The sequence below is a fragment of the Gigantopelta aegis genome, chromosome 6 (assembly GCF_016097555.1).
Source record: "Gigantopelta aegis isolate Gae_Host chromosome 6, Gae_host_genome, whole genome shotgun sequence".
NCBI lineage: Eukaryota > Metazoa > Mollusca > Gastropoda > Neomphalida > Peltospiridae > Gigantopelta > Gigantopelta aegis.
In genome coordinates this window covers 46,799,365-46,826,230 of record NC_054704.1, presented here as the reverse complement: position 1 = coordinate 46,826,230, position 26,866 = coordinate 46,799,365, and the positions used below count along the sequence as shown (strand labels likewise).

General features: G+C 34.1%; 1 protein-coding gene across 2 annotated transcripts; it reads left to right on the top strand.

Annotated features, from left to right (window-relative positions):
* Position 1: 1 nt before the first annotated feature.
* LOC121374973 (trifunctional enzyme subunit alpha, mitochondrial-like) lies at positions 2-26,164 on the top strand. 2 transcript variants are annotated; one of them, XM_041502139.1, is made up of 21 exons: positions 2-111; positions 7,277-7,321; positions 7,781-7,851; positions 9,072-9,205; positions 10,000-10,138; positions 10,845-10,964; positions 15,091-15,193; positions 15,909-15,978; positions 17,066-17,121; positions 17,620-17,738; positions 18,238-18,294; positions 18,696-18,805; positions 19,877-20,047; positions 20,774-20,909; positions 21,801-21,887; positions 22,507-22,594; positions 22,854-22,975; positions 23,386-23,693; positions 24,078-24,168; positions 25,152-25,206; positions 25,513-26,164. In XM_041502139.1, the coding sequence occupies exons 1-21, from the start codon at positions 45-47 to the stop codon at positions 25,674-25,676; spliced, it is 2,313 nt and encodes a 770-aa protein (XP_041358073.1). In that variant the 5' UTR covers positions 2-44; the 3' UTR covers positions 25,677-26,164. The 2 variants fall into 2 exon arrangements, with proteins under 2 accessions (XP_041358073.1, XP_041358074.1); XM_041502140.1 differs by lacking the exon at positions 2-111 and adding an exon at positions 5,367-5,388.
* The last annotated feature ends 702 nt before the right edge of the window (positions 26,165-26,866 follow it).

Below are 26,866 nucleotides of genomic sequence, written 5' to 3'. Positions count from 1 at the left end.
CGTTAATCAACGAGAGTTCAAAGGTTAGCCGGCTGCGACAAAACATGTCCAGCATGAGACTGATTGGAGCTGCAAAACAATTGCTTCGTCTTCGAACATCACAGCTATGCGGTACAAAACGATTTTATTATTTTTTCTCTAATATTAAAATAATCGAAATGGAACATTGCATTAACAACTTAAATTGTTATTTCATTACTTAGATATTTCATCATCTTGACAAGTTGAAAGCGTTGTTACTTAATTGGGCCTCTTAATCTTCGAAGGGAGCAAGTGGAAGTTCTCACCCCAAAACAAACACTCCTCAGCTGTTAGGGACCATAGCAAAAGTATATGAAGCCAAAAGAGACTAAATAATTTAGTCTCTCTGCAGACCCCTCCCCCCCCCCCCCCCCCCCCCCCCCCCGAAGACACTAAAATAACTTAATAAGAGCAACTTTGACTTCACATTGGTGGACGGGCCCAAGGTTGAAGGTGCTGTGAAAAAAGAATATCTAGATACAAATAAAAAGAAAGTTTTGATAAAACCAACAAATCAGGATCTTAAAATTAAAGTTTTGATGCAATTTATATATAAACAACCAGCAGGTGTAAATTTAGCCCGAGTACTCTGACTGTAAGAGAGTGACTGACATTTGGACATAAATACACTCATTACAGTCAGAGACCAAGCTATGTATTTTTTTGGCAATTCCCGACAACCAAAAAGTTGGCAAAGATTTCCGCTCTAATATCACAACAATCCTATGATTGACGTTAAATACTTTTACATCGATCATTTTCGAGTTAATTGATTTTTAAAAATCCACATATTAATCACTAATACACACACTACAGAAAGAAACCTGACAGCACCCACATTCAGCTAAGCTTCGGCAAACTCCGGACAGCAGAATTCTAAGTTCGCCGACCTATATCGTGACGTTGCGTCACATGATCACCCACTCAGCCATTCCGTCTACTAGGCGGAATCGCCCAGTGGGCGATCACGTGATCTACGTCACAAAATAGGTCACCAAGCTTTGTAATTCTTGCGACGGAGTGTCACGAAGCGTAGCTGAATGTGGGTGCTGTCGAATTTCTTTCTGTACTATGTGTATTAGTGATTAATATGTGTATTTTTTGTAATCAATCAACTCGAAAATGATCGATGTAAAGGTATTTGACGTCAAACATAGGATTGTTGTGGTATTAGATTTAGAGCGGAAATCTTTGCCAACTTTTTGGTTGTCGGGAATTGCCAAAAAAATACATAGCTTGGTCTCTGACTGTAATGAGAGCGTATTTATGTCCAAATGTCCGTCTAGCTCTCTTACAGTCAGAGTACTCAGGCTACTGTAAATTCAGTATCATTTTGATTTGTGCCGGTTTCTCCCACTGCCTGCTGACTGAGCTTCCCTTCTTTTTGTCTGCTAGACCGTCCTCTTTTCTAGCCTCATTTCCTCACAATGACATTTTGTTGTGTTTTTCCTTGTCTGCTCCACACAAAGAGACACATATGCATCCAAACTGACAAGCATCCCATTCTTATGCTACAGATGGGCAGTTCTTATCAACACCTTCAGTGGGCAGATCCAAGCCAAATTCTTCAGTTGTCTACATTTTCAAGTATGACATGAAATGGTTTTCAAAACAAGGATCAACAGTTGGTGGAAAAAAGCTGTTCCCCCCTTGTTTGTACAGATTGCTCATGAACCCAACAATCTTTGGAGGATTGTCTGAGCAGTGATATTGCAACTGGGCAACTTGCACTTCACAAATTCCAACCCATGTACCCATCTCACACAGTGAGATAGAAGAAAGTTCATTTCTGACTTCAAATGAGACTCATCACAGACCTTTGGATTCTTGAAATATTCTTTCACTTCGTTGAAGTCATTGTATGGCTCTGGGACAGCTCTGCATTTGACAGGAACAGATAACACTTCAAAACCATCATAAGCTTTCCCTTACCACATGCTTTCGTCCTTTTCTGGTTTGGTATCGTCATCTGCATTGAAAAACGTCGCAAAATTTGAAACTACACAGATTGTTTTTAGAGGGTGAAGCCTTTTTAAACAAAAAAAAATGACGAAATGACCCTAATGGATTCTTTGACCCCCTACCCCGTAGATGAAAAATTTAGTCTCTTTTGGCATCAAAATACTTTTGCTACAGTCCCTTAATCAGCAGGCCCTAAAGTGTTTAGTTAACTCGTCCCCCAAAAGGTTGATCAACTCGGACCAATCCCACTTTATCGTCTAGGCAAGACTTCTGAACATTCCAGCATTCAGGGTTAGGGTTAGTGATAGTATTAGCATGCATGCTGGAATGTTCAGAAGTCTTTCCCTGAATTATGAAAAAAAAAAAAATACTGACCTGTAAAAAGCGTTGTCTGCTTGTTACAGAAATTTGACAGGGGTCAAGGTTGGTTAGACCAGTTTTTATGTGGTGAAGCATTGTAATAATAATAGCTAATTTTGAATTTGAATAATGTCAGTATTCCAACGACGTCACTTTGCATCTCCTTACAATAACCGTAAACTGGGTACATGATGTTTCTGCTTTAAAGGTAGGGTCAACTCAAACAAGAGCCTTATGTGTTGGAAAGATGCATACCCAGACCACCAACACATACTGGCACTTTAACAAATGAAAAACGCGTAATTTTAGAGTTAATACAAAAAACTCGATTATTCCTGCTAACTGGGGGCAGCCATTTTGTTTCGTTTTTGTGACGTCCGTGGTATAGCTTCGAGCGAAGTGACGTCAGCTCCGTCCATCTTTTCTATGCACAGTGTAAACAAAACGCTCAAATTTACGACAAGACGCTTCGCATTCATCAACCTGACTTGTAAAACAACATAAATGACTTGATAGTATAATAAACTATTTAACTAAATATATTTCAGGTTACATCAATAGAACGAAATGGAGTTATAGTATTTTTCTTTTTTAAAAAAAATCCAAAGAAAAAAATGCATACTATTAGGCCTATTGGTAGGGCACGTTCGAGTAAAAACTACCACTCACGATACCCAAGTGATACTTTCTTTGGGACGACGTAATTGGTCAGTTTTGTGATTTTAGATGGGAAAGTCTACTTAATCAAGGGTTTTACAGAATTACTTACAGTAATAAAGCAGGGCGGTTGGTAAAATGTCCATTACGATTTGAGGTGTATCCGTGCTGTTATTACATAATACCCTGTGATCTTCATGTGGTTTATTTTGTATTGAAATATAGTATATAATTGATGCTGGCTTACTAGGATGGATATAATTACAGAACACTGCGATGCATCTGCAAAAATCAAGTATGTTTTGTTTCTTCATTTCGAAGACTAATTCCTGACGTGACACGTTAAGGTATTACATAACCACCAGGGGCCTAATTCACACAGCTCTCTTAGGCTCTGCTAGACAACAAAGTATCCTCTTTGCAAGTCTTTTAGCATTGCACTGCGATATCTCAAAGTTGCGAGAGTTTAGTGAATGAGGCCCCAGCTCGCCAGAGGGCGTATTCACTGGAATGGTACAAAATGGCTGCGCCCGTTATATATAATAGCCATCACATTTAACTGTTTTATTAATTAACTATACGATTATACGTGTTGAACAATATTAAGCAATGATGTGTTATATATCGTTGAATATGCATACCAGGTTAAATGCCTTGATTGTCCCCTCCTTTAAGAATCCTGAAAAATTCCAATGCAAAATTGCTATTGAAATTTTTTTGTTTGAACTGTATGCACCTGAGTGTGTTTGAAGAATATCATTGTGATTGAAAAATTGTACCCGTTTACAAAATATGGATTTCAAGTGAAATTACAGTAAGATATGCTATATTTATTGTTTACAGACTGAGAGCCAAAACGAGGGTGCAAAAAGTAACTGTCGTCGACCTTAAACGAAAAATGTAATGGGTTTCCTCTCTATGACTATCAAAATGACCATATATCTGATATCCAATAGCTAATGATTAATAAATCAATGTGCTCTAGTGGTGTCGCTAAACAAAACAAACTTTTTAATTAAAAAGATAAGTAAAAGAGTTTTAGAAATAACAAAACAATACTATTGTGTGCAATTTAGAAAATATTGGCACTTGAATAATGTGCAGTAAATTCCATAGCATAAAAAAAAGGTGTTCCATGTGGGAAGGACTAGAACTTTGGAAGTTTGGTGTTCCAACTGTCAAAATAAAATAAGTAAACATTGTATCTTTGTTGCAAGTTCCACCTTGCAGATTCAACCAAATGTGGTCCAAATGATCCTCTCGTTTTGATCAAGTGTTATTTGTCGGGCTGATCGAGATTCCGAAGTGGCATCTGATGGAGTGAGACATTTGCATCTTCTCAAGTTCCACCAGACAGCTTTCAACCAAACCTGCTCCAAATGATCCTCGCATGGCCTTGTCTAAAAGTTGTTATTTTCAGGCCTATTCGAAATCCAAGATCATGAAAATTGCCACCATTGCCTCTGGTTTGCTGAGACATTTTCATCTCGAGTTCCACCAGACTTCAACCAATCAAATGATCCATTTTAAGTTTTGTTATTTTTCATGCAGATTTGAAATCCAAGTCGATATCCTTGCCTCTCATTGGCTGAGAAATTTTCAACCTCTCAAGTTCCACCATGTACCAAATGATCCTCTCATGGCAATGACAAAGTTGTGTTACTTTTCAGGCCAATTTGTAATCCAAGATGGCTGCCGTGGTCTTTTATTTACTGATATGGCAGTGTTCAAAATAAGCACTTCTTTATTTGTCCTGACAAGTGCAAATCTGCTTGGACACAAAATGTACAGGTCTCGGTGGTTGTCTAGTGGACAAGTAATTTTTTTTTAATGCAGCTTTATTTTGAGCAATCAAAAACTTCATCCTTGTATTCGAATAAAACAAACCACATTAGTTTGAGAAATAGAGGATACTCCCTGAGTGTTTTGTGATATCATAATTTATCAGCACAAGTTGATAAAAGTATGAAATCCGAGGCTTGCGACAGTTGTAAACAATGTCAGTAATGTAGGTTGAATGTCAGTGATAGACTCGTTAACTAGCAGAACAGCAGTGGCGTGACGTCACTAATGGTAGTAACGTAACAAAACATTGTCTTTTGATTAAAATTTGACCAATCAAGATTATTAGAAGCAATATCTCCGCAGATATCGCAGGAGATATCGCAAATTATAGTGCCAGCGATTTTTTATATATATCTTTTATCTTAACTCATTCTAAGTTAGTCTCTAAATACACAAGATACATATTAAATATATGTGCTTAATATTTGAATGCAGATTTGCAATCTTGTGTGCTTCTTTCCTCTGTGGTGACCACAACATGTACCTGGTTGATTGAGCACTAATTAAAGTTTTTGTTAGTCTCTGGAGGAAAATCCATGGAAGGTAATCCATGTCATACTGTTATTGTGTCATTAATTCAGTTCAGTTCAGCCCTTGAAATTTGCGATTGCAGTCAGTAGTGCTGCCATGAAAAGCAGTAGCACTATTTATTTACAATGGCAAATTTATCTTTATTTAAAACATGTTTTTGCTTGTTTCACACATGTGCTCACACATATACACATTTTCATACTAACAAAATATTTTAAATTGTTGACACTATTAAATATATATTTGTTAGCACTGCTTGTAAGCAGCTCAGCCCAGCATTCTTTTATATTGTTCGAGGAAGAACATAATTCTTAATTAATGGAATTAGGGTTTCCTTGTTTCATTTCTTGACCAGAATTAAAAAGAAAAGCACCTGTCTTGTTTATTGATCCACTGACTGTCTGCATCAGTGAAATTTGTCATTGCCAAATTGTCGGTTTCATCATTCTGCTTTAAAATGTTTTGTTTTAAAATGTGTAGCTGAATGAAGTTTGTCTTGGCAAACAAAATGCCAGATAAATGTAGGGATATGATTTTCCAGCTTTTTGTTTGATTTCAGCTTTTTAACTTTTTTCTTTTTGTTCTTATGGATAAATGGATATCAAATCTGACGTTCATGAAATGTGCTAAAATTTTCAATTTTTATAAAATGAATTTTCAACTTCAGGCGTCAAGAAAAATGTGTATAAACAGAAACAAGACATCTACCAGTAAATTTGAATCATTTGTGTTATTCAAATATAAAATACATGTATATTGTACATAAACAATCAGTAGAAGAACTATCATATATAAATGAGTAAAAAATATATTAGTATATATCTGTGAAGTAATTTTATGATAATAATAATGGGAATTGAAAACTTGATAAATGTTGTAGCAGAAGTTAGAAAATTTTAGCCACTTGCAAATTTTATTAGCCATTTTTTGGTAAAAATTGGCCAATGGCTAATTTGGCTACCAACAGCGTGACCCCTGGTAGCCTATAGGCTGTAAGGCTTGTAATCTATGGTAACCTGTATGTTGGTTAACACACAGTGTCACACTATGTTTATTTTAATGCCTTTCATTTGTATACCCAAATTTGTATACCCTGATGGGCATGTGTACCATATATATACAGTGGACTCTGTCTAAACCGGATCTCTGTGTAAACCGGTCCATTTCTAAAGCCCCGTCCAGCTACCGTTTATCTCTTAGGTATAAATCTCTGCCTAATCCGTACTCTGTCTACTCCGGACTCCAGATCAAAAATCAAGAATGAAAGAACCGTTCATGCATTAATTACCTCTGTCTACACCGGATTGGGATTTGACTGAACGACGGGCTGCTTAATTAGTTGAATAATGATCGTCACTTGCCGCATAATCAGAACGCTGTCGCAAGATCAAATACAAAATGTAATCACACTCGTGTGAAGTTTACTCTTATTGCGGTAGGCCGTTAGATCTGGATTTTGTATTCAAATAATTTCGTACATACAAATAAATAATGTTTTAGGAAATAAAATGAAATTTAACCTAGTACAAATATTAGAACGACTAGAAACGCATTTAATATGCAGCCACTAATATTTTATGCAGAAAAATATATTTGATATGTAATTACCTTCGTTAAAAAGTCTGCTAGTGGATAACATCTTTAAAAATTTCAGCAAACTCGGGAATGTCCCTTTAGGTATATTTTTTATGTCTGTGAAATAATCGATTGCAAGTCTGGCTTGTATGACTGTGTTGTCGATCATTCAAGAACCATAACTCTGGATGAAAACTCTGCCTAAACCGGTCCTCTATGTAAACCGGACTATTTCGACGGGACGAAGTGAGTCCGGTTTAGACAGAGTCCACTGTATATACATACATTGTTAGTTACCTGAGTACACAGTCATGTACTTTTTCAGGAGAACAGCTGTGCAGAAGCTTCTCAGTCTCATCAGTAACAGATGGTATGATTTTATTACAGTACTACTTTAATACTTGTACTTGCATATATTACATAAGTTAGAATCTTGATCATGGGGGAATTAAGTTCTTTTTAATTTGACTAAGCATAGTAGTTAGTACATTATTGCATTGTTCTAATTAGTTCAAACAAACTAAAGTAAAATGGTGAGATAATAGTTGTTACTTTCCCCAATGTTGGCAGTAATGGGTGTCAACCATTTAGTTCTATAGTGATACCTTAATGAAATTAATTTCATGTATTTTGAGCAAGTCAGACTACTCTTAAATCTATTTTGAACTTAATTTTTAATTCAATCAAATTTGGTTAATTTTTATTTTGTTTTTTAAGTGCTAAAAGGGTTGATCCAGAATTATTTTAAGGGGATCACAATATTTCTGTGAAACAAGGGGGTGCAGATGGCATTCATCTGTTTGTACATCTATTTTGTTTTGTATTTCAGCTCGTGTACACATCAATTATGATCTCAAGGGAGATGTTGCTGTTGTCAGAATTAACTCCCCTAATTCGAAGGTCTGTTAATTATTAGTTGCTTTGTACATGTAAGATGACATATAATATATTTCCATATTTTTAATATCCACATAATTTTGCTACATTGTAAAGTATATATCGGGGAATATTTTGATTAACAAATTATCAAACTGATTAGCAACTACTATTTAATATTTTAGAATTATATAGTGATATCTGAATCTTGTATAGCAAATCATGACACAACGCTGAGGAAATGTTGCCAGTATATCATATCATATGTGTTATAATAAAAATGTAGTTGTGGTGCAAATATGTTCAATAAAATCATTAGCCAGGAAAATGTTTAATTAGTTCATAGTTGTTTGAAAATGTAAATGTCTACTCTCACCTTGATCTGTATCAATCAATCAATCAATTGGTGTAATATGCTTACATCCGGTTGAAGTTCAAACATAGCCTGAGTTTATACCCAAAATCATAGGGGGTAAATGTTTATGGCAGTTTGGAATGACATTTAATGGAAAAGAAAGCCAGAATGAAACATTACCTGTCCAAAAAAAGCTAAATAATTGACTGCTGTGCCACCCCCACCCCCCCTCTCCCTCCCTCTCTCCTCTCTCTCTCTCTCTCTCTCTCTCTCTCTCTCTCTCTCTCTCTCTCTCTCTCTCTCTCTCTCTCTCTCTCTCTCTCTCTCTCTCTCTCTCAGTCACTTAATATTGTAATGCGAAACTTAATCTCCCATAAATGTGTTCTATTCTGATAATAAAAGCAAGGTATAGTATCTTCCAATTCATGGTAAAAAAAACACAACAACCAACATGGACATTTCCATGTCATCTTAAAACAAGCTGTACTCAGCATTTGTAATGAAGCCTGTGCACCATGACTGGTATATCAAATGTCGTGGTATGTGCTATCCTATCTGAGGGATGGTACATGTTAAAATTTACTAAATGTTTGACAGTCACTTTCTCTATCTCTCTCTCTATCTACATGTACTTTAATTAATCCTGAATGCCTGTGTACCATGTTACATTCCATAACACAGACATTTTTACCCCTACATACATATATACATATATATATACATACATACATACATACATACATAGATACATACATACATACATACATACATACATACATACATACATACATACATACATACATACATACATACATACATACATATATATATATATGTATGTTGTATCATTACAGATTGATCAGCTGTTTTCAATTATGTTTTTGTTCAGGTCAACACTTTGTCAACAGCGTTGCAAGGGGAGTTTAAAGAAGTCTTTTCTGAGATTCAAGCCAATGAAAGTGTTCACAGTATCGTAATTATCTCTTCCAAACCTGGTTGCTTCATTGCTGGTGCAGATATTGAGTGAGTGTTCTTTTAGCATTATGTCAGTTGATTTATATATTTTAAAACAGTTCAACTTTCATGAATGAAAAACACATCTTTAAATGTGCTGCTACCCAGAATCCAAAGTAATAGGATACTGGTTGCCAAAATGTGAAGAACATAACTAGCTTGATACTATAGATAGTCAAGTTTAAGTTTGATGGTTGATTTTTCTACAATCAAATTTTAGCTCCATGTCTAGACTAATATTTTATTAACATAGTGTAGTCTTTAAGAAATCATATTGTGTTTATTAGAAGCTAGTACTTTATAGTTTTTACATCCGGGGAATAGGAATGGTTCTGAAAATGGAATAAAGATCTCATGTGGTCGACAGTCTTGATGTTTATGTTTAGCGATATAAATCCAGATCATCGTCTGGAAATAACATCACACATAATACATATGAGGGGTATTATACCGCTCTTTGGCACATGCAGCATGTACACTACTAAATACACTTCATTTTGTTAATACTTCTTATTATTTTAACACACTGATTCAATTTGCAAATTATTTATTAAAGAATGTATGGATGTTGAATATAATGTACTATAGAAAATTGTTTAAAAAAATTATTTACTTAAATGTTTTGAGCACACTTCACAACCATATTACATTTATGGTTAAAACTGAATTATTTTCTGCGTAGAAACTGGTCAAGATGCAAACTGATTATTGATAATAAAATTTTAACCAATTTCATCACAGTTAAAAACTGTATTTTAGTATAAATGTATGTATGTATTTTATTTATTTTTTTATTTATTAAGTATGATTGATGCCTGCAAGAATAAGGAACAGTTAAAAACCTTGTCTGTAAAGGGTCAGACGATCTTTCAGCAAATGGAGGACAGCAAAAAGCCAATTGTTGCAGCTATAATGGGTTCGTGCTTGGGAGGTGGTCTAGAGGTTTGTATCATTTGATAGTTTTAGATAAAAACATACTCAATAGTATTCTAAGTTCAGAGTTACGTATATCTTTATGTGTATGCAAAGCATAATGCATTTTTTTTTGTCTTACTCTGGCTGAATTTGAGTCACATGATGTGTAAGACAATTTATTGTTATTTCTTACTAAGTTTGTAGGTTTTTCCATTGTAAAGGCAAGATACAGATCAGTGTTTTCAGATGGTGATACATCATTGGTAACATGCACACACTCACAAAACACACACACACGGACACACAGATGGACACACACACACGGACATACACATGGACAGACACTCACACGGACATACATACACACACACATACCAAGACTATCTCTGGGTTAGTAGAACATTTTGCCAAATTATCTATTAAACTTAGCCCTGTATGCACACACACACGCACATAATTCATACACATGCTATATTAATTATGTGATGGGTAAGAAAATGAAAGGTGAACTTGTTCTCTTTGTCTTTGCCCCATGTTGTAAACATTTTAGTTTATGGACAGTGATAGTTATGTTTGAACAGGTTACATAAATAGATATCAGTTTGAGTTGGTGAACTATTTTCACTTGCAACCACCACATTAGCCAGTACTAAGGAGTGGGGAGGGGGCTAATTTTTGTAATCCAGCATCAAGTCAGATATTTGAAAGATTTTGTTTCTGTTATGTTTTTCAGTTAGCACTGGCTTGTCATTACCGACTTGCTGTCAAACACCAGAAGACTGGTCTAGGCGTTCCAGAAGTTATGCTTGGGTTACTCCCAGGAGCTGGTGGGACACAAAGGCTTCCAAAAATGGTATGCAGTGTTCTACGTTGCGACCAAAATGGTCGCCAATGCGACCAAAATGTTGGCGTGGCGACCGATTGAATTTATTATCATCGCCATCTGGCAACCGACTCCAAAAACCGTAACATCTAAGTATTAAATTATTTGCCATGTGCGTTCAGAGTCCTAACAGCGAAAACCAATGCAATTTGTTGACATCATGTGCAGTCGGAACACTTCGTTATTTACGAAGTTGTCAGATTGATCACTGTGAATTCCATATTAATTTTTGGTACCGTTCGGAACTTGTTGCGAAAACAATCCAGATATTTCGATTGGTGTATTATTTTAATGCACACAACCATTTGGAATATCTCAATTGATATGGATTTCCAGATCATGTATGTAATCGGCCGACTAAAGAAGTTCCAAATACTGTATTGTACTATACATAACCGATTCATTATGGTACATTAGTGGTGGTTGCATTCGATTGAAGAATACGAGTACAAAATCAAGTAAGGGTTGCTCACTAACTGTTCATACTATACACATTGTAATCAAATGTGCAAAATGGAGACTGATTATTAAACAATGCATTATAAATGAGCATTTCAACAATTATGTAACGTTCTTTGATGCACCATGCGATGCGTTACAAATGTTATGGGAGAGTGGTTGTTTGTCAAGATTTACTTGCCGGCAACGTCTTTAAAACAGTGTGATTTTTTTAAAAGTATAAACTAAATACCGACAGCCATACATGGCCATATTTTTATTTGGTGATTTTTTTAATCGATTATATATTTTAAATAAATTCAAAAGAAAAAAAAATGCAAACCGAATAATGTTGGTTAAAATGCATAACTGTGGCAGTGAAAAGTGGAGGGGTGACAAGGGTGTTACATAATTTTAGAAGGGATGGTGGTCTTAACATTACAAAATGTTATGTGGAGCAGGGTAACAAAAAACCTGCCAAAGTTTCCACTATGTAATTATTGAACGGACACAAGTGATGCGTTTGATCTGCTAACCCATTACGCATGTTGCTACACTCGTTCAAATCGAATGCAGCCCCAGTTAGCGGTGTGTTTGTTTTTCCTGCTGTGTAGATGTATACATTATTTCCGCCCAGCATGTAGAAGCATGGCAAAAACTTTCAAAGCGGCAAAATGTTAAAATATTACAATTCTTTAGGAAAACGAAAATCTAAAATTTCAAATGCTAATCAAGAAGACGAGATGGGTGAAACAAGTACTGAAAAGTCAAATGAAGGCCAATCTGAGAAATCTGCAGCTGAAACCGAAACAGAGCCAGCCAAAAACTAGAATATTTAATGAAACTTGACTTTCAGTTTCTGTGGCTTCGACATGACGATAATACTGACACAAAGCGCTATACGGTAGGATACGTAGGGGGAAAAAAAAGCAGTCATATGAGGCATAAAATAGCAGTCATGTGAGGCACAAAATAGCAGTCATATGAGGCATAAAATTATAATTACAGTCCCTCCCACCTCCCTCATGTGATCAATTCTGAAATGGTCCTCATTTCAAATTCATGATTGAGTGAAAACTGAACAATTTCATTGTTTCAAACTATTTATTTAATCCAGCAGCATAAGTCATGTATAATGTTTAGATGTTTACAACACATGCATAAATGATACAAAAAGAGTAGTGTGGCTAGTAACATTTTAAGCTTGGCGAGTAAACTTTTTTTAGTCCAGTAGCCAAAGAAGAGTAAGTTATAAAGCCGAGCTTAGAACACTGGTATGTACATGGAGTGTTGGCTTGTATCAATCACATCATGCGAGTCAGTAGAATGACAATTTCCATCCAGCTGTCAGATTGTGTCAATATTTGGTTAAAGTCAGCTTAAAGTTTGGTTAAAGTTCATATATGATCACATTTCCACTTGAACTTTGGCCCCCGTGTTTACAGATGACATTCTGGTATATGATTGGAATATTTTATAATACATTTACAGCATTTTATTCAGTTAATAATTGTGGGTTAGATTGTGTGGTATATTGTCATTATGTGTCAGTTTATTGTTAAAGTTTGGATTAAAGTTCATATATGATCACATTTCCACTTGAACTTTGGCCCCCGTGTTTACAGATGACATTCTGGTATATGATTGGAATATTTTATAATACATTTACAGCATTTTATTCAGTTAATAATTGTTAAGGTGGGTTAATGTTAGGTAACAGTTTATTCATTTGTCTAATGGATGATTTTTATATTTGGCATAGCTGTGCCATAACTTTAAAAGATAGTTTTGGAAATTTTGTCTACAGCATACCTTTGACTTTAAAACTGAAATGTGGTGGTATGTGTTACCAGACGATTTTGTCTACAGCTGCCTGTGGGATGGTGGATATGAAATGTGGTCTATCTTGCTACTAATAAAAAATGTAGCAGATTAGCTATAAGACCAGATGTCAAAATTAACAAATACTTGATACCCAATAGCCGATGATTAATAATTCAATGTGCTGTAGTGGTGGTGTTAAACAAAACAAAACTTTAAAACTAAAATGTGGTGTATTTGTTCACCAGACGATTTGGTCTACAGCATACCTTCAGTGCCATAACTTTAAAACTGAAATGTGGTGTATTTGTTCACCAGACGATTTTGTCTACAGCATACCTTCAGTGCCATAACTTTAAAACTGAAATGTGGTGTATTTGTTCACCAGACGATTTTGTCTACAGCATACCTTCAGTGCCATAACTTTAAAACTAAAATGTGGTGTATTTGTTCACCAGACGATTTTGTCTACAGCATACCTTCAGTGCCATAACATTAAAACTGAAATGTGGTGTATTTGTTCACCAGACGATTTTGTCTACAGCATACCTTCAGTGCCATAACTTTAAAACTGAAATGTGGTGTATTTGTTCACCAGACGATTTTGTCTACAGCATACCTTCAGTGCCATAACTTTAAAACTGAAATGTGGTGTATTTGTTCACCAGACGATTTGGTCTACAGCATACCTTCAGTGCCATAACTTTAAAACTGAAATGTGGTGTATTTGTTCACCAGACGATTTTGTCTACAGCATACCTTCAGTGCCATAACTTTAAAACTGAAATGTGGTGTATTTGTTCACCAGACGATTTTGTCTACAGCATACCTTCAGTGCCATAACTTTAAAACTGAAATGTGGTGTATTTGTTCACCAGACAATTTTGTCTACAGCATACCTTCAGTGCCATAACTTTAAAACTGAAATGTGGTGTATTTGTTCACCAGACAATTTTGTCTACAGCATACCTTCAGTGCCATAACTGATGTCAAGGTACGGTCAGTCATTTGGAACTTTATTAAAACATTTTTCAGTTGCTTTTTAAGTTATAATTCTTATCAAATATGGTTTTTATATTTGGTAAGTGTTCAGTAAGTAAGTTTTTCAATCGCTCATCTCCAGGGGCCCATGCATCTTACCCGAATGTAAGGTCGTGATCAGTTTGAACTTTGTTTAGTTAATATTTGCTTATAACTTTTGAAATCTTTTATGGATGGCTTTAATATATTTGGTATACATTTTCACCAAGTCTTAATCTTTAAACTGCACATCTGCATGTTCATGAATTTGATGCCAAAGTAAAGTAGAAATTTGTTTTAAAATGTGAACAAACTTAATTGTTTGAAACAGTTTTTAACATACTCGGAGCCAAGTTAAGGATCTGTAGCACAAATAACAGTGGGGCCCCTTACCAGAATATATATATATATATATATATATATATATATATATATATATATATATATATATATATATATATATTGCAACCCCTTCGGGGAGGGGAAATGACCTGGGGAAAACAAATGTATACATCACCGCAGGGCCCCCTGAAATGCGGGGCTCGTAGCAGGATAAACCGACTGTGAGCATACTAATGAAAACATTGTAATTATGTAATATGTTCTAAATGAAATGTTGTTATGGAATGTCGAAAGTAATCTGGTGTTAGACCAATGCTTTTTACCAACTTAAAAAAACCTAACTCTTGAAGTTAAGTGGAATGATTTACATTTTCACTATTTAGCATGTGAGCCATCATGGGTTTCCATGCTAGTTGGTGCTTAAGATAATTTTAAATGTTTTTAAGTGTACTGAAAAGTTAATTTCATTATACAGGTGTCTGTGACAAATGCAATGGATATGATGTTGACAGGGAAGACGATTCGTGCAGACAAGGCCAAAAAGATGGGACTTGTTGATCAGCTTATTGATCCCTTGGGTAAGTCCTATACTCTATGTGAAATTACACTGCATTCATTTGTTACCCTTTGTTTGACACCCAGTAGCCCTTTTTGTTTGTTTTGAGATGTCATGAAATATTGTTTAATTCCTTGGGTAAATCAATGAAAATTATATATATATATATATATATATATATATATTCTGTTAGATCATATTATTTGCTCTAATGTTAAAACAAAATCTATCAAGCTTGTAATTACCCTTTTTGCAGGACTCCAATTTTTGTATATAGTTTTAAAAGGATTGTCCTGAGTTTGCTACCATTGTTTATGACTAACAGATAATTTCTGATGACTAGAATTACATATTAAAGATATTTTCCTGTTTAGAATATCAGTGTCTGTAAAAACAAGGTGTTGTTATCCCTATGTTTGTAGTAGCCAAAAATAGATTTTACCTTCCACTAATGTCATACATAAGGAAAAAAATATATATTACAAAGTAAAATGAAAAGTAATTTCTACAGACATTAGAACACAACCACAAACACATTGGATATACACACTGATATTCTAAACATGAAAATTATATTTGTTATATAATTTCAGTCGCAAAAAAGTCTTTGTTAGACAGAAACATCTTACATTGGATACTAACTCGGGACAACCCCATTAAGTGGTATATGCTTAGTTAAATCATCTTGTTTATAAGTTAATGAGTAATTGGTGTGTACTTTTTGTGACTATTCACAGGTCCTGGTGTTGCATCTCCTGAAGAAACAACTCTGGCCTATCTCGAGGACGTTGCCATTAAAACAGCCAAGTGAGTCTTAGGAAGTTCAGACTAAAAATTAACATCTTCAGACATAATTATGACTGAGACGCTCAGTATTTACAGAGTACATCATTTATATTTTATCATTCTATGGTCCAGGGACATTGTTTTTTTACAGTATCCTCAATGTTTTTTGTAATTGTCATAGTTTTTTAAAATGTGCTGAGGTGACATTTAACAAGCTTTGTTTTTCGTTCCCAGTTTACCTTGATTTTGTTTTTTGTGTGGGTTTTTTAAATGTTCCTTTTGTTATTTAGTCAGTCATTTATTATATTATTATTACTTCAGCCTATAACAGGTTTAAACACTGAAACATAGATATTGTTAGTGCTTGAGTGGATCTACGATCACAGTGCTGTAACTGCTGCCATCACAGGTGCTCTAATGTTGATAGTTGAAAAGCTGTGGTAAAGTGCATATAAAAGACCCATTGCCTTTAATAGATAAAGAGGGGCAGGACGTAGCCTAGTGGTAAAGTGCTCACTTGATGCGTGTTCGGTCTAGGATCGATCCCTGTCGGTGGGCCCATTGAGCTATTTCTCGTTCCAGCCAGTACACTACGACTGGTATATCAAAGGCTGTGGTATGTGCTATCCTGTCTGTGGGATGGTGCATATAAAAGATCCCTTGCTAATAATGGAAAAATATAGCGGATTTCCTCGACGGTGTCAAAATGACCATATGTTTGACATCCAATAGCCGATTGATAATAAATCAATGTGCTCTAATGGTGTCGTTAAACAAAACAAACAAAAGAAATTAATAGATAAGAGGGTGCAGGATCTAGCTCGGTTAGTAGAGCACTCGTCTTAGCTGACTGGGTCATAGGATCAAACCTCTCGGGGGGGGGGGGGGGGGGGGGGGGGATATAGTGGGTTTCTTCTAAGACTATATGTCAAGTGTTTGACATCGAATGTGCTCTAGTGGTGACATTAAACAAAAATAAATTTTAATAGACAAGAATATCATGTGTGGCAGCTGTGGATTTTGTCTTGCACTAGCTCATTTACGACATACTTGAACCTTATTTCAATATGAGTATATCATCAGCATTATTGTACTATCATTGTTTCAGAGGTCTGTCAAATGGCTCAATAACGAAAGCGCCCAGAAAGAAAGGTTTACCTGAAAGTAAGTCACATTGTTTAAAGCAAAGAAATGTATTTATAGTCCTTCCCACGGGGAATGCCTATTTTTCATACTATGGACTTTACTACAAGTTATTTATTTCTGAGCTGATCAATTTCTAAATTGCACACAAAAATAGTAGTATTTTTTACTTTTCTTGTTCTGTGAAACCAAATTGAAATTATTTACCAAAAACATTTTTGTAGGAGGATGGGACGGACTATGAATCTGTTGAAGTGTAATACAGTACATTTCTGCTTACTTGGGTGTATATTTGTAATCTTAATGGTGAAATATGTGAGACAGTAACACAATAAGTTTCCATTGTTGTAAATCTTTATTTTTCTTTCTACACCACTTAAACAATAATTCAAGAATAAACCAGTACAGTTTTTATATATTTTAGACTCACCGCTAATAAAATTACATGTTTTCTAGTAAATGTACTAATGCTTTTAGACTTTAACAACATGTTTATTTGTACTTTTTTCTTTTTATTAGAAGTCATGGATGTCCTTATGAAGTATGATATGGGGAAGGACTACATTTTCAAGCAGGTCAAGGGACAAGTGATGAAGATGACTGGTGGCCTTTATCCGGCACCACTAAAGATCATTGAGGTTATTAAATTGCCACTAAATTTAGTTACATTTCAGAGGTAAAAATCCACCAGATGTTTCTCAAATTCCAGATTTTACAGCTGCGCTTACAGGGCTAAAACTTTGCATGGATCTCCAAATCTGATTCATATTGGGATTCAGATGGCTGAGGTGTATTCCCAGGACAGTGTGCTATATAATGTTATATAAGTATGAAAATCAAGTTGTAACGTAAAAAGATGACAATGAAAATGGAACCAACCAATCAAAAAAGTTTTATAAAAATGCTGATTTAGACGCCCTTTTATTATCATGTTGGCTAGTCTTTCCCGAAAAGATGCATACATTACATACCACACAAATCATAAAATTCATAAATATACCACACAATAATACAATTTTGCATTTCTTTGGATTAATTGTTTTGAAATAATATTTTTCACTCCCAATCATTAATATGATCATTTGATATTACCAAATTCCAGTTGGATTATTTAATAGTTTGTTTTATAATATTCAGGTTGCAAGAATTGGGATAGATAAAGGAAAAAAGGCAGGATATGATGCAGAATCTGAGGTAATGTATAAATATATACACAGCACAATTCTTTTATGAACATCCTTCATTTCTTAAAATAATGTTAACTCTCGTGTGCCCAATGGATTTTATTGTGCCAATAACTAATGTACTTATCCACATCTTAGATCAACCTTTTTTTGAAAATGAGTTATGTGTCCAGAAACTAGGTCAAGTGAGAAAGAGTCGTTTATCATTTGACTAGAATGTAAAAACATTTTATACAACCCTCAACACAGTCTGTTTTATTTGCAGAAAACGTAACTTAAAGTGAAAGGATTATTAACCTTTTATATTATTCAGATAAATTGTTCAGCCAAATCTGGGAGTCTGGAAAATACCTAGATTCTGTGTGATTTTGCATGGCATGACTTGAATATTATGTTTCTATTGTTTAACAGGCATTTGCTGAGCTAGGAAGCACCAAAGAATCAAAAGCTCTGATTGGTCTATTTCATGGACAGACTGTAGGAAAGAAAAACCCATTTGGCAAACCACAGAAACCAGTAAAGTAAGTAGATCTGTGTTTTGTGTGCTATTGCAGGTTTATTTCTAATAATTGTAATGTGTATATATTGTTTAATTTAATAGCAAGTCCAGACATATCTCTGGTTTGCACTTGAGCATTCGTGCTTAAAATTACTGTTAATACCCAACATTAAAACAATACATGCCATCACACTGACCTTAAGTGCCAACCAATTTTTGTCTAGCTTTAAAGAAGTATAAAGGCAAGATATAGGTATATATATTTTCTGTCGACATCAACTTTCAGTTTAAGTTTTGCTTTTAGATCAGTTTCTCACAAACTATAAGCCATAGTTCAATGAAGCGTGGTTTATAGTTGCATCTATGGATGTTCATCACAGTACACCAATAGGGTTATGATTGACGATACATTCTGTGAAACTCTTGTTTGTTAACTAAATATCATACTGTGTATTTCTTTTTTAATGATCACATAATTCTTTACCTTACAAAGTGTAGGGCTTTTGTCAATCTGATTAAAATTAGTTCTACTGGTCTACCAGTAGATCTAACAGCATTGCGTGGACTCCCCATGTCCAGGTGACATTTCATTTATAAATAACATTTTAAATATCGACCAATTACACTTCGCCTTTTATAGCGTTATTCGGGAGCATACTAATTCTAAAAATATCAAGCTAGACTATTTATGCAATAGGCAAACTTGTTGGTCTATTTCAACATTAAAAAAAAACAGGAGGAAAAGTGCAGTAATAAACTGGATTGTATGCTAATATAAACAGATTTTATGGCTATACCATCACAGGTTTTTTTTTCGTCTTGAAACAAATTTTATATAAAATTTTATATTGAAATTAGTTTCCAGCATACTTCGTAAATTATCTGAATAATTTTGTATACCCTGTTAGATCCACAGGTAATAGTAATTAACCAGTGGAGCTAATTTTAATTAGATTGGGCTTTTGTAATCATATCTTGCCTGTTAAACTGTCTCTTGGTCTCTGTATTGTATATGAGTATAAAAACCGTGTTGAATCAGAATGGTTGTACAGTTTCTAGGATTTGTAATGTTTCAATTTGCTTGTGTTTTCAGCAATCTCGGTATTCTTGGAGCTGGTCTGATGGGGGCAGGTATTGCTCAAGTCAGCATCGACAAAGGAATGACCGTGCAGCTCAAAGACATGAGTGCTCAAGGGTTAGCCAGGGGCCAAGATCAAGTGCAGAAAGGTCTTGATAAAAAAGTCAAGCAAAGGAGAATAACAAAGTACATAAATTTTGAAGAATATTTTGGTAGCTAAATTATTTAAATTTGTCATGGTTCTTCCTTCACTCTTCCCTGGATACTAGAAACTGACATATTTTATGAAACATTCAAACATTTGTTTCATATTTATAAATCTTTATGTTACATAAAAAAAGCCTGTCGGTGGGCCCATTGGGCTATTTCTCGCTCCAGCCAGTGCACCGCGACTGGTATATCAAAGGCCATGGTATGTGTTAGCCTGTCTGTGAGATGATGCATATAAAAGATCCCATGCTGTTAATCGAATGAAGTGGCAATTGCAGGTTTCCTCTCTCAATATCTGTGTGGTCTTTAACCATATGTCCGACGCTATATAATCATAAATAAAATGTGCTGAGTGCGTCGTTAAATAAAACATTTTGTTTTTGTTACATAAAAACTATGATAAATAATAACCATATTGGGTCAGTATGAAAGTATAGAGAATTTAAAGTATATTAGCTTGATATATGAATACTTGCTTACTAAATATCTTCGTCTAATTGCATAGACTTTGGCTTAGTATATCCATTATTGTTATTAGTACATCTGTATTGCATATTTTATTTGATGACATAATGTTTAATATTGATAGATATATTTTGATGGGTTTTTTTTCAGGTTTATATACATAGTCAGTTACTTTAATTTGCATTTCCACTCATGTATATATACGATGCTATAGCCTTCTGTTAATTGTACTTGCAGATTTGAAAGTGATAAAATCTTGTCATACCTAGAGCCCACACTACGATATGACAACTTCCACAAATGTGATATGGTGATCGAGGCTGTGTTTGAAGATCTAAACATTAAGCATAAAGTAATTAAGGAAGTGGAGCAGGTAAAAAAAACAAAAACAAATAGAGACTCGGAGCTTGACCTTAGCAGTAACCCAGGGTGTTTTGGCTACTGATTTGTTGCTCGGGCTACCAGATGTTTAAACCCAGTAGTCCACTGGGCTACTAGATTTGTTTTGCACATCCAGTTACTTCACAATCAACAAGACACTTAAACTCCTGGAAACCTCGTCTAAAACAACATATGTAACTTTTAAAAAATGATTTTGCTTTTTTCTCAGGTTTTGTTTGTTTTTTTTTTTAATTTGTTAAAATTATGTGGCTACCAATTTTTACTGAGGCCTGCCAGATTTTATAAGTTTCTTCTCATTATTTATCCTCAGTTTTACTATTACCAAAATTTAGACACCAAAAAGCATTTCATTAAAACATTTGCTGGAGTATCATTACAGAAAAATTGTTTTATCCGGCTGACAAAAATATATGCTATCATACAAAAGTGCTAACTAATTATCATCAGTCCAAGATTTGGGTGCCATTGTTTTGGCTGGAGCTGGATTTGCAGCATTTGGATCCAAAACTTCCAATCTACCCTGCAAATCTTTCAAAATATTGATTTTGCTGACAGTCTTTCTGAATACATTAAAAAAATATTTGCAACAAGTGCCTCATGCCTCTCCAAGTCATTCTCATTCATGATTCTCGCTATTTTTAAGGCTATTTTTTAAACATATTATAACAGAGTGAAATGTATTAACAATTCATTTTAAGGATATTTTATTATAATACAACTTGCCTTTTTTTTTAGTGTGTGTTAATCTTTTTATTTATCAAAGTATTTGCCAATGCTCTTGTGTTGAAACAAGTGCAAAAATATAGCCATACATAAAAACTAATCTAGATGTGACCATGTTGTAAAATGTTTATATTCACAGCACATACCAGATCATTGTGTTTTCGCTACCAACACATCAGCTCTACCAATTACAAAGATAGCAGAAGCTAGCAAAAGACCAGAAAAGGTATGTTTTTACTTTATGGCATCATATATTCATGGATTTGGAAGATATATTTCTCAAATACTGTGTAATGAATTTACAGCTGCTTCCAAAGGTTACTGGTTCCAGTTTATTTCCAGTGCAAAGACTATCAGATTGACTGCATACATTATTGTAAGATCTTCATTAAAATCAAAAAGGTTACTTTTTGGATGACTCAAAAGTTACTAACTAAAAAAAAAAACAGTTCTGAAAATTGGTTTCTGTACATTTTCACAACATGAAATGAGTGCCTCAAACAAGAATAGTCACAATAATAGCTGATTGACAAGACAAACATTACAGTTTCATAGGTTGCTGTGCAATCAGCTATTTTCGAATGAGGCACTTTTATAGTGTGGCATTGTCTTAATCAAACTTGCATTGTTAAGGTGATGAATGGGTTTGCTTTCTAGAATAAAGCTTTGATCCAATAAAACAAACTTTCACTAATGAACTCTGATGACAAAATATTGAAGTTATATATTTTTTCAAGTTTTCACCAAATCATTGACCTACCCTACCCACTCGCCCCATGAATAAAATATCTGAACGTAGTTTTTAAAACAAATTTAAATATGAATCTTTTTCTATTCTGTTTCAGGTCATTGGTATGCACTACTTTTCACCTGTGGATAAAATGCAACTGTTAGAAATTATTACAGCAGAAAAAACATCAAAAGACACAATAGGTAAGGGGTATTTTGTTATATTTATCACACTTGAAATGTGTTTGTGATTAAATTATTAATTTTATTTCCAACTTTAAACATTTAAATTAAATGTCTACTAAATTCAAGATATTCTTTGCAGAAAAAAAAGTTTTTTCACAAAAATTTAGGAAACTCGAGTTCACATAAAATTCCTGTCATTTCTTAAATAAGTATTTATTGGATATAAATAGCTGTTTTTAGTGAAAACAAAAATTAAATATTGTATTTATTCTTTCAGCATCGGCAGTGGATGTTGGACTGAGGCAGGGGAAAATTGTCATCACTGTCAAAGATTGTCCTGGTTTCTACACGACAAGACTTTTGGGTCCAACATTGTCTGAAATAATCAGGATTATCCAGGTAGTTTATTTGAGTTAACCATGGCAGAATTCAAATCCTACATCTGGATGTCACTTGTATACCATCAGGGCTAACTTATGGGTTAACTTTTTATTTATTAATTATTTTTTATTTTTTTAAGCCCCTACTGTGGGTATCATCTCGGTCCTTCTCTATGTCTCTCTGCCAGTTTGTCTATCTGTCTGTCCATCCATCTGAAAACTGTTTCAAGTCACTGTCGTCTTTTAGGTGATTTTCTGCAATGTCTGTTTTATCTCTGAGTGTCAGTCCTGTTAAAATTACCTTCATCCGTTGTGACAAGTTTAAAATTTTACATTACATAAATATGTATATATATATATATACATATATATAACCACTGAATAATAATTTACTTATATTTACAAAACCTTCCTTTTATTTGTATACAGGAAGGTGTATCACCAAAAGACCTTGATGCCATGTCCAAGAAGTTTGGATTTCCTATTGGTGTAGCAACACTGGTGGATGAGGTTGGAGTTGATGTGGCTAGTCACGTGATTGCTGAACTGCAGGAGGCTTATGGTGAAAGGTTTAAAGGTGGAGATGCCAAGGTGCTGCAGGATTTAGTTGCTAACGGTTTTCTTGGTCGCAAGTCAGGAAAAGGATTCTTTGTCTATGAGAAAGGCTCAAAGGAAAGGCCAGAAAATGAGGATGTAAAGAAACTTGTGCAGCAGCACCATCTTCCAGATAAAGGAGTGTAAGTATTTTGAAAAACACATAAGCAAGTTTTGAGCTATGTATCTTTATTTGTTGTTGAAAAAACAGCATCACAATAAGCAATTAATATTCAATATTTCCTTTCTCATGTTTATCTAATTCTAAAATGGAATTATGCCAACTTTTCATGTCATACCAGTGATACAGATTTTAAAGCTCTAATCCTATCTGACTTTATTTTCAAGTCAGCGTTTTGTTTTTAAATTTAGAAAAGTTTTCAAAATACAACGGTCATTGTTAATTTAAAAATTGTTTAAGCCTCATTTCCTTGTTACATTAAATGATATAGTGGGTTTTTTAATCATTTGGCATCCATTTTATTTTTCCAAACTTGGTTCACTTGTTTTCTTTCATGAATTGACAGGAGTTCAGTAGAAGATATTCAGCACCGGCTAATATCTCGACTTGTCAATGAGGCAGTTCTTTGTTACCAAGAAGGAATAATTTCCAACCCTGTAAGTATGTTTTCATCACTGGTTCAAATAGCTGTTGACCAGCTTGAATAGAGAGGGAAGAGATTGTTATTATATTTGAGGGGAAGAGATTGTTATTATATTTGAGGGGGAAGAGATTGTTATTATATTTGAGACAGACAGAGAGAGAGAGAGAGTGATAACTGCTTGACCAATTAAACAGTTACAAATTAATTTTTGACAAAAAACACGTTGAGTGGGTACAAATTTATTATTTTTACTCATATATATTCACTTAAATGTTTTATAAATACATAAAATAAAATTCATATTTGAATCAGTAAGTATTATTTTTGTGGGTTTTCTAATTTTTATATTTTAGATCACTCAATATTGATTAAAATTAAGCAAAAAATAGAAAGCGTCGCATTTACTTACAGGCATTTGTGGCCAGCTGTCTAGTATTTTGTCCATTATTCTCAATAACAGTGGTTTTCTGACCAGAATTTTTTTTTAAAACGAACTACGATTCATATCTGAATATTTTGTGTTTTTCATTGTTGGTAAAATTATCAAATTTATTATCAAATTAGCTGTCACAATCAGCTATCGATCCTGAAAATGACCGCAACGTGCCACCATTGTTGTCAAGTGAAAATACTTTCCATTGAAAAACAATAAACAAAAACCACCATCTTGTCAAGAAATCTATTTCCTGTATTGTATATCTGTTTCTGGTGAGTTCTGTGTGCAAAATGGCAGGAAATATGAATTGGAGAATGTACTATATACAGTATGTCGTCGGGCGAAATAACTCGCATGCAGTAGTCAGAAGGTTAAGATCAGACTTTTTCTATTGATCGTTCTTAATACAAATTTTATTACATATGACTTGTATCAAGTTTGCTTTTATTTTTAATCACTGTATGCTATATCAGCTTAAGTGGTTGACAAAACCCCAGTAAAACTGTTTTGTTGAATGTGCTATGAAGTTATTGTCTACGGTTTGATTTGGGTTTTTCCAGCTTCATGGTGATGTAGGAGCGGTGTTTGGCATTGGATTTCCACCATTCCTTGGAGGTGAGTTCATGTTTTTAAAATGTCTTATTAATGTACAACTTGATTTCAAGTTTGTGTCTCTCCTTGTCTGTATACATCCATCTTTGTCTGTGTCTGTTTCTCTGTTGGTCTGGCAATCTGGAATAATAACATTTATTTGTTGATCACTGTGAAAATAATAAGTATTCTTCAGTGAAATATTTTTAGCACGTCATAAAAGAAATACAAACTTAGTAATAACATCTAATCTGACTTTCAGCACAAAACCTAGCTACAGACATTATATATAATTGTGCCATTTGTAATCTAAAATTAATTTCACTTCAGGTCCCTTCCGATACCTAGATCTTCATGGTGCTAAGCCTCTGGTGGAGAAAATGCTGCGTTACAGAGATGCGTATGGACCCGAGTTTCAGCCCTGTCAGTTGTTGATGGATCATGCCAATGACTCATCTAAATTATTCCATGTGAAAAAAGCCAAAACAGACTGAGAAACAACGTATTCCTGATCAAATGGTCTTGTTATATAAAATATATACAAAATTTAAAATATGTGGAAATGGATGAAATCGCACCTTAGATGTGAAAATGTGTGGGAATGGATGAAATCGCACCATTGATGTGAAAATTTATGCAGGCACATGAATTGTATGATCACCACTTGTCTGGATATGGTGACTTGTGTGATTTATTGTTTTGACGGTGATGCTTGCTTATCACAGATTTGCCTTGTGTATGTATTAAAATACTGCACCATGACAATTTCATTTTGTACAGTGTGTTGTGGTTTAAAATATCTGAGACTGACAGTGTATAGCATTTTTTGAATTAAATCTATCACAGTATTTGTTTTATATATATATAAAGTTTCACTGGAAAGTGTATGTGTTAGGAATCATGCTATGCACAATTGACAAGAGACACTGGACAGAGCCTCTGTAAAATGGTATACAAGTTTATAAAATAAATTTTGAATATGTGGAGTGTTATTAATTTCTTAGTGACTTTATATACAATTTGTTTTTTGTTTTTAAATTTAATAAACATTAAATGCTACATTATTAAAATAAGGGTAAAATGGTATTGTTTTATATTGTTACTTTTTCTTTTCAATGGGTTTTTTTTTTGGGTGGGGGGTTTCAAATCTTTTTTTCTTTTTTTTCTTCTTTTTTTCCACTTGTCTTGCTGGAATAACATCTGTATTGTAACTACCTCTGTTTAGTGTTTGCTTTCTTTTTATGTCATTTTGTACTGTTTTCTTTCTTTTTCATTGCTGCTAAAACAAAATTCTATACTTTCAGTTTCTTTTGCTGTGTAAAACCACAGGCATTTATAATATCTCCAGCTTTAACATGACATTCATTATGTCTTCATTATGTCTTCTAATATTTTTTTTTCTTTCAAGACTTGTACAACAAACAATGCAAATAACCGTATATATTGAATATGAAAAATAAACTAGATTCATTCACGTAAGTTCTCAGTATTTAAAGGTATAATAAAATTATGTCATACTGATATTTATTAGATTTAACAAAAATTATTAACGGTATGTTCAAGCATGTGTACAGGGGGTGGCTTTTTGGGGTCGAAACCCTGCTCGAGCAAGGTTTTTTTTTTTTTTTTAGTACATTTTAAGGGTGAGCATGTCTTTATCCCCCAATAAATTTTGCTCACCAGT

Excerpts from the sequence above, each read along its gene's own strand:
- LOC121374973 (XM_041502139.1), top strand. The coding sequence starts at position 45 with ATGTCCAGCATGAGACTGATTGGAGCTGCAAAACAATTGCTTCGTCTT. Across the intron at positions 7,322-7,780 it reads AGTCTCATCAGTAACAGATG|CTCGTGTACACATCAATTAT; the intron begins GTATGATTTTAT and ends TTTGTATTTCAG. Across the intron at positions 25,207-25,512 it reads ATTTCCACCATTCCTTGGAG|GTCCCTTCCGATACCTAGAT; the intron begins GTGAGTTCATGT and ends ATTTCACTTCAG.